General features: G+C 49.1%; 2 protein-coding genes across 5 annotated transcripts; one reads left to right on the plus strand and one right to left on the minus strand.

Annotated features, from left to right (window-relative positions):
* Positions 1–411: 411 nt before the first annotated feature.
* On the plus strand, positions 412–5,315 carry LOC102098203 (glutamine amidotransferase-like class 1 domain-containing protein 3, mitochondrial). Its single transcript, XM_005498053.3, has 4 exons — positions 412–604; positions 2,461–2,632; positions 3,076–3,277; positions 4,617–5,315. The coding sequence occupies exons 1-4, from the start codon at positions 497–499 to the stop codon at positions 4,807–4,809; spliced, it is 675 nt and encodes a 224-aa protein (XP_005498110.1). The 5' UTR covers positions 412–496; the 3' UTR covers positions 4,810–5,315.
* Positions 5,316–6,620: 1,305 nt separating this feature from the next.
* LOC102085725 (uncharacterized) lies at positions 6,621–11,037 on the minus strand. 4 transcript variants are annotated; one of them, XM_065028100.1, is made up of 4 exons: positions 10,500–11,037; positions 8,178–8,264; positions 7,241–7,378; positions 6,621–7,022 (listed from the first exon to the last, which is right to left on the minus strand). In XM_065028100.1, exons 1-4 carry the CDS (start codon positions 10,890–10,892, stop codon positions 6,936–6,938), a joined length of 705 nt encoding a protein of 234 aa, XP_064884172.1. In that variant the 5' UTR covers positions 10,893–11,037; the 3' UTR covers positions 6,621–6,935. The 4 variants fall into 4 exon arrangements, with proteins under 4 accessions (XP_064884172.1, XP_064884170.1, XP_064884169.1 ...); XM_065028098.1 differs by having other exon boundaries at positions 8,154–8,264; XM_065028097.1 differs by having other exon boundaries at positions 8,136–8,264.
* Between the last annotated feature and the right edge of the window lie 1,137 nt (positions 11,038–12,174).

Genomic DNA, 12,174 nt, shown 5'->3' on the forward strand with positions numbered 1-12,174 from the left:
GATCCCCATGAATGAGTCCCCCCTCAGTCTCCTCTTGTCCAGCTCCAGAGCCCCAGCTCCCTCAGCCTTTCCTCACACGGGAGATGCTCCACTCCCTTCAGCATCTTGGTGGCTGCGCTGGACTCTCTCCAGCAGTTCCCTGTCCTGCTGGAACTGAGGGGCCCAGAAGTCTGAAACAGAACGGAAAATCGACAGCTGAGAAGGAAAAACACAGCTGCTCTGTCGAATAGGTCATGTCAGCGGGGGAGGCTTTGGAGACAACGTTCTGAGAAGAAGATCTGCAAGGGAGCAGTCAGTTGAGGAAACAAATAATATTTACATACCCTGCCTGCGGCACTGGAAATAAAACCCTCTTGCCAGTAAGAAATTCAGCCCAACCCTCCCGGCCCCACCTGCTCCTGGGGGAGGGATTGCGCTATAAAAGACTCCCGGCCATGAACAGAGCTGCACAGCGATCTGGGGCTCTCCGGGGAATCCTCTTGCTCTGGCTGTGACCATGGGAAAGAGAGTGGCCGTGGTGCTGGCTGGTTGTGGGGTGTACGACGGGAGCGAGATCCACGAGTCTTCGGCTGTGCTGGTGCATCTCAGCAGGGAGGGGGCACAGGTAAGAGGCACCTGCCCCATCTCTGCCTCCTTTTGTCCCGCTCTGCTTTTCAATCTCTCTCTCTTACTTGTGTCTAAGGAGCTTCGCAGCTCGCTGGACAATCACAAGCTCCCCGTTGCTGCTGGGATAACTGTGAAGCCAAAGCAAACGGCACAGTGCAGGAGGTGCTGCAGCAAGCGTGGAGAACGCCCTGCTCTCTGCTTCGCTCTCACGCTTTGCTGTATGAGAGCATTGGCTTGGGGCTCTGTGCTCAGTGTATCCAAGCTCTGAAACGAACTTTCCTAAGTGCATTCTCTGTTCTTTTTGGCTTGCACTTCCTCTTTTCTGCTTTGGTATTTCTGTTTTTAAAGGCTAGTGTTGTTTTTGGCTGGTTGAAATTCATGTTTTCAAAACTCTGAAGATTAGAACTGAAAGCAGACAAGCTCTTGTGAGTTAAACTTGAATAGGGCTAAAAGAGGCGACCCTCCAGCAACCGCTCTAATATGCCATTAGTCGCGACAGCCACTCTGTGAGAGTGGGAGAGGAGGGAGAGAATTTCTCTATTAAAGACTAAGGCACAGTGGGATGTACATGTGCTGCAGAGCCATCCCACCCAATTCCAAAGCCTTCAAAGTGTGTATTCTCTGTTTGGCTTAAAGGTGAGACTTGTCCAAACCTCTTCTCCGCTATGTGTAATTTTGCCTCATCTTCCCAGAGCTGCTGCAGACACGTCCCGCTGCCATACCCTGAACTGGCGGGCTCAGGGCGTCCTCCTGCACCCATCCCTTGGTCAGCAGGGACCTCTAGTGAGGGAAACTCAGGCATTAGTTCAACCTCCTTTTCTTCTTCAGTTATGCTCGCCTAGGGAAACAAAGAGTAGCATAGCACAGAATATTTCAGTTGGAAGGGACCTACAATGACCATCCAGCATGACCACGTCAGGGCTGCCCAAAAGTTAAAGCATGTTATTAAGGGCATTGTCCAGATGCCCCTTAAACACCGACCGGCTTGGGGCATCAACCACCTCCCTAGGAAGCCTGTTCCAGTGTCTGACAACACTCTCGGTAAAGAAATGCTTCCTAATGTTCAGTCTAAATCTCCCCTGGTGCAGCTTTGAACCATTCCCGCATGTCCTGTTCCTGGATCCAGGGAGCTCTGCACCTCGCTCTCCACATCTCCTCCTCAGGAAGCTCAGGGAGCCCTGAGGTCACCTCCTAGGAAAACAGTGGCTGGGGAAAAGAAAATCACAGCCCTGCCTTTGAGGGACATGTGGTTTGAGAGCAGCTTGCTGGGTAGGCAGTGGCTGTAGGGGATGATGGGCTCTGTGGGGGCAGCGCTGGGGGGATGCCCCAGTGATGGTGATTGATTGCTTGGGATGCAGAAGTGGATTCATAAATGGCTCTTGGGACACTTAGTTTTTCTAGGAAGGAAAGGATTCACTGCTCCCTCTCCAGAACTTCAGGCACCAAAACAAGCTTTCGCTAACACCCTCATTCGTTTAGGCTCAGAGTAAATGTTCCTGTGCAGAAGCTACAAAAGACTTTTCTCCCTTTCCCTTTCCCTCCCTCCCTTCCTTCCTTCCTTCCTTCCTTCCTTCCTTCCTTCCTTCCTTCCTTCCTTCCTCTCTTTCCTTCCTTCCTCTCTTTCTCTCTTTCCTCTCTTTCCTTCCTCTATTTCCATCCTTCCTTCTTTCCTCTCTTTCCTTTCACCTCCCTACAACAACAACCTTCCTGACACCATCAGACACAGGTGAGCCTGAAGGTCACCACATTTACCAGCAAAGCTCTTTCCTAACAAAGTAACTCAAGCACTTTCATTCACTACCTATGATCTTTAACACACCTGAAGGATGACAGAACTTTTCACCCTCTCCCCAGGCAGAGGTTTATGCTCCCAATGTTGACCAGATGCACGTGGTGGACCACGTGAAAGGACAACCAACCCCGGAGAAGCGCAATGTGCTAGTCGAAAGTGCCAGAATAGCCCGAGGCAACATCAAGGACCTGGCTAAGCTGGATGTCAAAGGGCTGGATGCCCTGATCATCCCAGGTAGGAAGAGGTTGGGACAGAGTGGGGTGACTCAAAAGCAGAAAGCCTGGTCAGCCTGGCAATTCCTCTTTAGTGAAAGTCTGACTGCACGATTTCAGTGGGGATGGATGAGCCCTGGGGCAAGGATTAAGAGACAAGTGAAAACTTGCCAGCGTGTTGCACCAGAATTCAGAAAATAACTCACGGGTGAAACACAACACCCAGCAGAACATTGACCCGGCTCTGCTTCACTTCTGTATGGAGGTGAAAAAGGTACTTTGATGTCTCACCTCCTGGCACTCAGCTCACAAAGGCTCAGCTTGTTTGGTTTTAATTATTTTATCAACATCAGACAAATGCTACCATCCACCAAATCCACTTGAGCATCCTACCAAGTAATACCTATCAAAAAATCCTGTCCTGGAGTACTGGTTTTCCACTCCAATCCGTTTCTATTTTCTCAGGTGGCTTTGGAGTGGCTAAAAACCTGAGTACTTGGGCCACTCAAGGCAAGAACTGCACCATCTCCAAAGAGGTGGAGGACGTCCTGAAGGCATTCCACGCTGCCAAAAAGCCCATTGGGCTCTGCTGCATCTCCCCAGTGCTGGCCGCCAAAATCTTCCCAGGCTGCGAGCTGACCGTGGGTCACGACACAGAGTGTGAGAAGTGAGTAACCTCGGAGTGCTGCTAGGAAAGAGTCAGCAATGCCTCCCCAATGCACACAGCGCCCTGTCTCAGCTGTCCTGCCCAGATATCTGAAGTCTTGAGATGAGCTGAGAGTTATTTCTGACAATGAACGATCCACATCACGCGTTTAGTAAATTAACCTTAGCTGATAAATTAAATAATCAGAGTTTTTGATGTACCCCTTGTCAGTTATATATTCCACTGGGTAAGTCTTGTGTTAAAATCAGAAACTGGATTTTACTTTTTACAGTTTCTGGTAATGGGGATATTTTACCACATGGGGGCACAAGAGACTGCAAGAATCACAAAGGAATAAATCAGATTTTGAGTCAGGAAGACATTCAGATATCTGGAGAGGAGGAGAATCTGTCCTTCCCTTACTCAAGAGCAGAGGGAGGACACTGAGGGGTCAGTGGCACTAACAGGAGCAGCAGGTGCTGGTTTCCTTCCATCCCCAGGCAAAACCCATCCTGCCGCCACGCTCCTGCCGCACACAGACGCTGCTTCAGAGACCGACTCAGGAGTGAAGATCTAAGTCACTGGCGCCCTTTGAAGAATTAACAGTTGAAACTCTTCTAGCACCCAGAAGTATTGTTTTGTTATTTGTCAGCAGATCAGAGGGCGTGCTGTACCAGCAGATTTGTTTGCATGTTTGTATACTTCTGATGGCTTAAAATAAGACACTTTATTTTAGATATAATTTTATATTTGCATCCCCAATGCATGTAGCACCCTGTCTCATGCACCTCTTGGTCCCAGGGCAGGAAAGACACCAGATCACTTCCTCCTAAAGTTAAGCAGATCCCAGGTAGGAATAGGACCATTGCACAAGACTTGGTAGTGTTAGGAGAGGGAGTTAAACTGTCCTTAATGATATAGGAAAGCTGAATTCTCCCATTGGCAGGGAAAGAACTAGCATGGCTTTTGCTAGGAAGGGCTAGGGAGTAATGTCACTTGTAGGAAGCTGGAGAAAAAAAAAACAAAACCAAAACAAATACTAAACACGAAGTCTGGAATGGGCAGAGTTAAGCACTGCAACATCTATAGTGGAACGTCAAGGTCTTATTTTGGCTTTACTTCTGATTTTTAACTCACTGTGATCTGAAGGTCTTCCTGGTTCTATAGTCCTGGAGAAACTCCTCTGACAGGAAAAGATTTGGATCCTGTGCAGTAGGCAGGGATTTGGATCCTATTGAGCAGGCATTCTGCAGGGACCACCCATCTCTCTGGAATCAACAGACTTCTCTCTAGGACTTTGTCAAATCGCTGTGTAACGACAGCTTCCCCACATAGGGTTTATTCTCTTCTCTTCTTGCAGATGGCCTTACGCAAAGACCGCTGAAACCATGAAGGAACTCGGCTGCAAGCACGTGAACAAACACGTCACTGAAATTCATGTGGATGTGAAGAACAAGCTGGTGACCACCAGTGCCTTCATGTGCAACGCCCCCATCCATGAGATCTATGATGGCATCGGAAAAATGGTAAAAGAAGTGGTCAGACTTGCCTGAATGCCACAAAGCCACAGAACCCATCTCCTCTGGAGCGCGGGCACTGAGCCTCCAATAATGTTCTTCCCCTTTCATACTTGTGTGTCACCAAACTGTGACCTGAATGGAGTTGTTCCCCCCCACCAGCCCACGGGGGGCTGCTGGGGAGGGGGAACTCCAGAGCCATGGAGCGTTGTCACGTTCTGCCGAGGACACACCACCTACTGACAGCAAACTGGCAGTAACTGGAGTGTGGGCACCAGCTTCCCCTGGGGCTCAAACACAGCCGCTCTCTTTGGTTCCAAGGGGCTGAAGAGCTGCCCAGGTCACGTCAGCCATGACTGGGCTGACCTGATATGGGCACATCACGTGCAAACAGGAATTAGTCCCTTTCTGAGATTCCTTACGCATCCATCTTTGCCCGTACTTCAAAGCTCCCCACACACCTGCACCTCGCAGAACAGATAATTAGTGGCTAAAGGAAGGAATATGGTTCTGCTGCTGAATAAAACTTGAAACTTTTTACATGGGCTGAATTCTGCTTTCATTTTTTTTTGCTTTTTACTCAGGTTTAGGACATGCTTCTAGAGCTACTGGTTGGCCAACGAGTGGTGAAATTATATAGGAAGAAGTTACCAGCAACAAACCCCACTTATTTTGCTAGGATTTGTCAGAACCCAGACTTGGGCATGAATACAACATGGGTGAAAGCAGAATCAAACCCACGTTAGCATCCATGAGAGGTTAAATTCTTCCCTTGTATTAACAGAAGACCTGCTATGATAGCACGGGGTATTTTAGGAGCAGCCTTCCACACTGCTCCTAGGCAGAAAAAGTCCAGGGCGAGGTGCAGGGATCCCAGAGAAAGCATCCAGTCTCCAGGACAATTCCTTGGAATAACCATTCTACATGACAACGGGGTTGTTGGCACAGGTTGGTAAGGCCAGAGGGAACCATTTGTTCAGGTCTGCGGGAGCTGTGAAGAGCACAGGCACTTACATCAGGCTGAGGCTGCCTGAGAGGGTTCAGTCTTGGCCTGAAGATGCTGCCGTGGCATTTGGCAGCTCATTCTCACTGTTAACCAACGTCGTTCAAGATAAGTCATGCTTTATTTCTCTCCTGTAGTTGAAGAACTTACTTCCAGAACAAGTCCATGGGAGACCAGGCCTCAGAGCTGCACCGTTTTCTCCCATACTGTTACTTCTGAAGGGGAATCCACAGCTTAAGCTGTTCATTACTCTAGGGCAAGTAATTGTTCTCAAGCCCTTGAACTCATCTATTGCACAATGCAGGACTTCAGGAATGCTACAGAAGTTTCTGCCTTAAGTACTGACTTTTGAGAGTTATACAGGATTTTCTGTGATTAAGATTGTTTTGACTCGATTACCAGATAGGCTGAAAAGACTGTAGCATCATGGAACCACAGAAAGGTTTGGGTTGAAAGGACCTTCCCAGCTCCCCCAGTGCCCCCCCTGCCATGAGCAGGGACATCTTCACCAGCTCAGGTTGCTCAGAGCCCCGTCCAGCCTGGCCTGGGATGTCTCCAGGGATGGTTCATCCACCACCTCTCTGGGTACCTGGGCCAGGCTCTCACCACCCTCAGTGTACAAAATGTTTTCCTCATGTCCAGCCTGAATACCCTCGCTTTTAGTTTAAAATCATCAGCCCTTGTCCTGTCACAACTGGCCCTGCTAAAATGTCTGTCCCCATCTTTCTAATCGGCCCCTAAGTACTAAAAGGACAAAATAATGTCTTTATTATGTAAATATTTATTTTAATAACAGCAGTAATGGTAATACTAATAGTAATAACGATAATAATGATGATGATGATTATTATTATTATAGTCTTTATTATGTAAATATAATAGGGAGAATTCCAGGGACTGACCAAGGAAGTGGAATTAATCTCCAACTTTGCATCCAACCCACACAGACACAAGCTGGTAACAACACTGTTTGCTGGGATGTGGAAAACAGCTTCCACTAGTGGAACAGAAAAATCAGACTTAAAGATGAAACATTAGCAATATTTTGGTGGTTTTGACACCCAAGAAAGGCAACACACAAGAAATAAGAAAGCTGAACAAAATGACATAGAAACCAGTTGTTTATATGGGAATGGGAGAGAAAAAGAAAATCCTGTAGTTACAGGTCAGCCAGTGTCAGAATCCGTAGGAACTCCTCTTCGTCCACTTCCCCATCTCCATCCACATCTGCTTCATCAATCATCTCCTGCGGGACAGCACAGATTTGGAGACCAGGTTAGGCTGGATCAGAGAAGGTGGATGCTCACAAAGTGCAAACCCCAAGGAAGGTCTCAGGCAAGGCCCAAGCGAGACAGAGATTGTGTCCCCTGCAAAGCCACAATCCCCCAACCAGTCTTCCCTGCAGTAAGGCACTGCCCTTCCTCCCTGAGCACAGCACAAGGAATAGGTTTGTACTTCACAAACCTGCAGCTCCTCCTCCGAGATGTCTTCCCCGACCTCCTCAGCCACCGCCTTGAGATCCTCTAAGGAGATCTTGCCAGTGCCATCGCAATCAAATGCGTTGAAAACTTTCAGGATCTCCTTCTTCTCACATGGCTCCGCCTTAGAAAGGAAATGGAAAATGCCATTGTGCAAATATAACATGATGCCACCCTACAATCCCTAGTCAGGCACTTTAGCCAGAAAATGCAATCAAATCCAAGACAACATGGCGATAGAAGAGGGTGATCTGCTTTAACTTTCTGCCATAGAACAGTGTATTCAAGGAAAAGCCCTCAGCGAAGTTGTCTCAGTGGCACGGGGGCTGGGCCTGTTTGAGCCATGGGGATCTCAGAGGGGCGATGAGGACACGGAACAGAAGCAAAGAGCTGTTATCAAACAGCAGCTGTGGGGACAATGCACGAGCCTGAGCGGCTGAGTGTCAGTGGGTATTCAGGGATCACTTCACCACAGATGGTGAATTGTTCGGCTGATGTATGTTTGCTCACCGCTGTCTTGAAGAGAAATATCCCTGTGATTAGAAAGACAGAATGAAAATGTCATATGGAAGGTTTAAGGAAGAGAGATGGGGACTCCCAGGTGCTGTGCGTGCTCAGGGATGGGAAGGCGGTTTCTGCTGGCATGCAGCTCTCTCTATCTGAACCAGCCATCCTGCCGCCCCCGCGGTTCACGGAAAGAGGCAAGAGGGGTAAGACAATTCACCCAAGGGTAGATCTCTCACATAGCTCACATGAAACTCCTGAAACACTGCTGTTTCTGCCCTGCAGGGAACCAGACTGACCCAATCTACGGTGGCTGCCTGCATCATAAAGTTTGTCAAGAGGAATTTCACTCTTTGTGACCGGCTGGGCTCACATACCATTTTCTGAGTCATCACCTGCAGATAGGACTGAAAGGTTACCTTCCCTGACCCTTTTTCACCGAATTCAGAGACTATTTTCTTCATTTCACTTTTCTCCAATTCACAGCCCAGAGCCCTTACGTTCATCTGCCAAAAGAGAAAACAGACCAATGCTTGGTGTACAAATCACACAAAGATGGAAAGACACATGAAACAAGCAGGTATGTGATAGCGGTGAAAAAAACCTGAAGGGGAATCCACAGCTTAAGCTGTTCATTGCCTTAGGGCAAGTAATTGTTCTCAAGCCCTTGAACTCATCTATTGCACAATGCAGGACTTCAGGAATGGTACAGAAGTTTCTGCCTTAAGTACTGGCTTTTGAGAGTTATACGGGATTTTCTGTGATTAAGATTGTTTTGACTCGATTACCAGATAGGCTGAAAAGAATGTAGCATCATGGAACCACAGAAAGGTTTGTGTTTAAAGGACCATCACCAGCTATTCATCCATGATTTTGTCTTTAGAAAACAGGGATCTGCCAGACATCTGTAGTGTGAGATCCTGAAAAATTAGCAGCAAAGAGCTGTCAGTAGGGGCCAAGGAGGGAGACCCTGGTCCCTCCTCAGGATACTTGGCTGTATGGTGGCACGAACCTCACACCACTGACAGTTGCATAATGAGTCAGGGTTCAAGTGGCAGAGTCTGGTAGCACAGCAGGTGCTCCAAAAGCAACAGGTGGTAAACACCAATTGGTCTGTTGCTGCTTTGAAGCAGCGTTTATCAGGTGCTTGTAAATGATTCGCCCCATTTCCAACACTTCTGTTTATTGCCATTCATTTCTGTTTGACTAATTCAAATTCAAAGTACAACTGTGGTCACGAAGTGACTGTGTGATTTCTACCAGCCTGAGGGGACCCAGGCTTCCGATCCAGGTTAATCAGACTGGGCGAACACACCCCGCAGAGCAGCAGGCTGGACAGCCATCAGCTACAGAAACTTGCACTGTGTATGGAAAGGCTGTTAGGAGACAGCGGCTGTTAGAGAATTCCACCTGCAAAACATTTTTTCTCCTCAACTTCTGGAGGATGAGAGGGTCACTGTGAAGAAAGACAGGGTAGGAGACCCCTGATATTCGTTCTGCAGCCTTACAAGAAAAGGACCTGAACCTGCTACTGATCTGGGCTGAAGTCGATCAGCAGCAGAGTGATGACAAACTCTACATGCTGGTATGTTAGGTGGTTTTGTTAGGTGGGAGTGTTGATGTGCTGGAGGATAAGAAGGCCATACAGAGGGATCTGGACCGGCTGGATCATTGGGCTGAGGCCAGTTGTCTGAGGTTCAACAAGGCCCAGTGCTAGGTCCTGCACTCGGATCACAACAACCCCATCAACGCTCCAGGCTTGGGGAAGAGCAGCTGGAAAGTGCCTGGTGGAAAAGGACCTGGGGGTGTTGGTGACAGCAGCTGAACATGAGCCAGTGTGTGCCCAGGTGGACAAAAGGGCCACCAGCATCCTGGCTTGTACCAGCACTGGTGTGGCCAGCAGGACCAGGGCAGTGACCATCCCTGTGCTGGCACTGCAGAGGCCAAACCCCAAATCCTCAGGTCAGTTTTGGGCCCCTCACAGCAAGAAAGCCCTTGAGGTGCTGAGCGAGTTGAGAGAAGGGAACGGAGCTGGTGAGGGGCTGGAGCACAAGTGTGATGGGAGCGGCTGAGGGACCTGGGGGTTCAGCTGGAGAACAGGAGCTGAGGGGAGACCTTCTGATCTCTGAACTGCCTGAAAGGAGCTTGGAGCCAGGGGGGTCGGGCTCTGCTCCCCAGGAACAAGCGCCAGGAGCAGAGGAAATGGCCTCAAGTTGCGCCAGGGGAGGTTGAGGTTGGATCTGGGAACGGTTTCTTCCCCAAAGGGCTGTGGGGCATTGGAACAGGCTGCCCAGGGCAGTGCTGGAGTCACCATCCCTGGAGGGGCTTCAAAGATGTACAGATGACGCTCTTAGGGATGTGGGTTAGTACTGGAGTTATGGATGGACTTGATGATTTTAAGGGTCTCTTCCAACCAAAATGATTCCATGATTCTATGAATTCTCACTGCCAGCACAGTAGTACAACAGCAATACTGCAGTGACATGGTTTTCCACATATGAATAGGTTCTGAAGCCTATTCTGCACACCCATGCCTTCTTCCAGGCCTGCCTAAGCAAAGCACAGCTCCTACGAGCTCGCTGTGGCCACAGGTTCCCATTCCTGACCAGGTTTCCTCCTCCACGGCCCAGAGGCATGTGAGAGCAGCAAAGGGACCTCACGGGGACCGCCAGGACAAGCCAAGAGTCACTAAACCTCACAGTTTGCACCACTAACCACGCTGCATTTTTACAGCTCCTTGCCTTCAAGTCTCCAACGTCTATGAGGCCCTCGCCATCCGGATCGAACAAGTCGAAGGCCTCCCGCAGTTCTGCTGTCTCCTCTTCGGTCAGCGGGAACGCCAGCGCCGGTTCGTCCCCCGGGGAGCTCCCGCCGGCGGCGCCGCCCTCGCTGCCCGCAGCCTGGGGGACAGAGATCGGCGCCCTCTGAGGGGCCGACAGGGGCACGGGCACCTCCCCCCGCCCCGTTTCCCTCAGTAATGCCCCTGAGGCGTTCCTGAGGGAGGTCTTCGATAGACAAGCAGCCGCTCCGCAGAGCAGCCCCAGCCCGGAGCGAGCGCGGAGAGTGACCCCCGTCCCCACCGCGCCGCCCACCATCCCACCGCCAGCCGTCCTCGCTGCAACCACGCTTCTCATTGGCTAGCGCTCTTGCTCCTCAGAGAAGGATCGGGGCTGATTGGTCGAGATGTACCCCTGTGGGCGGGTTCCCAGTGCCACCTCTAGTCTCGAGAGGAGCTGAACGTTATTTCCGAGCTCGAATGATGCACACGGCATTCATTAAATTAACCTGAGCTGATAAATAAATAATCAGCTTTCGATGTACTCCTTGTCACTTCGATATTCCTGTACCTGTGTTTCGCGTTAAATTAGAAATCGGATTTCATCTTTTAGTTTGCTGTAATGGGGATTTTCTACCACACGGGGTCAAAAGAGACCGCAAGAATTCTGTCCCTGTCTGACTGTGCTGGAATAAACCACGTTGTCGAAGACGGAAAACGTCTCAGACTTTCTGCAGTGATCCGGGACAAACACAGTTCGCTTGGTTTCATGTTTAGGCCAGACGGAGAATGTTTCCCGTGTCCATGGGCTGTGGAGTCAGTTAAATGAAAAGACCAATACAGAGTCTGTGAAAAGCAGAGGAATGAATCAGATTTGAGTCAGGAAGACTTTCAGAAGTCTGGAAAGGAGGAATCTGTCCCTTGCCCAGGAGCTTCAGACACCAACTGCTGCAGCTGCTGCCTCGGGAGGGAAGCGTTTAGGCACTGGGACCCTTGGAAGAATTAACAGTTAAAAGCTGAAACTCTTCTAGTACCCAGAATAATTTTGTTGTTTGTCAGCAGATCAGAGGGCGGGCTGTACCAGCAGATTTGCTGGCGTTTTTGTGAACTTATTTCCATGACTCAGATGGCTGAAAATAGGACACTGTATTTTAAATACAATCTTATACCTGCAAACATACAGAGCTCTCACAGCAATAGTGGTAACTTGCCTCTTCTAAGAGATTTCTGTAAATGTGGGAACAGAATAGCACGAAGTTGCAGCATCTATTTACACTTAGCTTTTTTCTCAGTTTAAAGAACATACTAAGAATAAGAGAGGGGATAATAACCATAAAATAGAGTATAAAAGATTCCTGGAAATATATCAGATAAAGAGTTCACTGCTGCTGTGCCCAAACCAAGACATGAAACTGAAAACATCAACTGCTGGGAAATGGAGGTTTACATGATGGGGTTTTGAGTCCTCTATTTACCAAACCATAATCATCTGACACATGGTTTTTAGTCAGAGAAGGATCTGAATACTGTCACTGGAAAATGTGATTTATGTACCAAAACTAGGTGTCGAGGGTTAAGATTGCGGGGTGACAATAAAACCCTGGCAGATGTATTGTTAACCCCCTCTCCCCCCCACTTCC

The sequence above is a fragment of the Columba livia genome, chromosome 12, assembly GCF_036013475.1.
Source record: "Columba livia isolate bColLiv1 breed racing homer chromosome 12, bColLiv1.pat.W.v2, whole genome shotgun sequence".
In the NCBI taxonomy this organism is placed as follows: domain Eukaryota; kingdom Metazoa; phylum Chordata; class Aves; order Columbiformes; family Columbidae; genus Columba; species Columba livia.

Coding starts and splice junctions, on each gene's coding strand:
- LOC102098203 (XM_005498053.3), top strand. CDS start 497: ATGGGAAAGAGAGTGGCCGTGGTGCTGGCTGGTTGTGGGGTGTACGAC. Junction 605..2,460: donor TCAGCAGGGAGGGGGCACAG/GTAAGAGGCACC, acceptor CCCTCTCCCCAG/GCAGAGGTTTATGCTCCCAA. Junction 3,278..4,616: donor CACGACACAGAGTGTGAGAA/GTGAGTAACCTC, acceptor CTCTTCTTGCAG/ATGGCCTTACGCAAAGACCG.
- LOC102085725 (XM_065028097.1), bottom strand. CDS start 10,892: ATGAGAAGCGTGGTTGCAGCGAGGACGGCTGGCGGTGGGATGGTGGGC. Junction 8,265..10,499: donor TAGACGTTGGAGACTTGAAG/GCAAGGAGCTGT, acceptor CTCTTTTGGCAG/ATGAACGTAAGGGCTCTGGG. Junction 7,379..8,135: donor AGGTGATGACTCAGAAAATG/GTATGTGAGCCC, acceptor TTCCTTTCTAAG/GCGGAGCCATGTGAGAAGAA.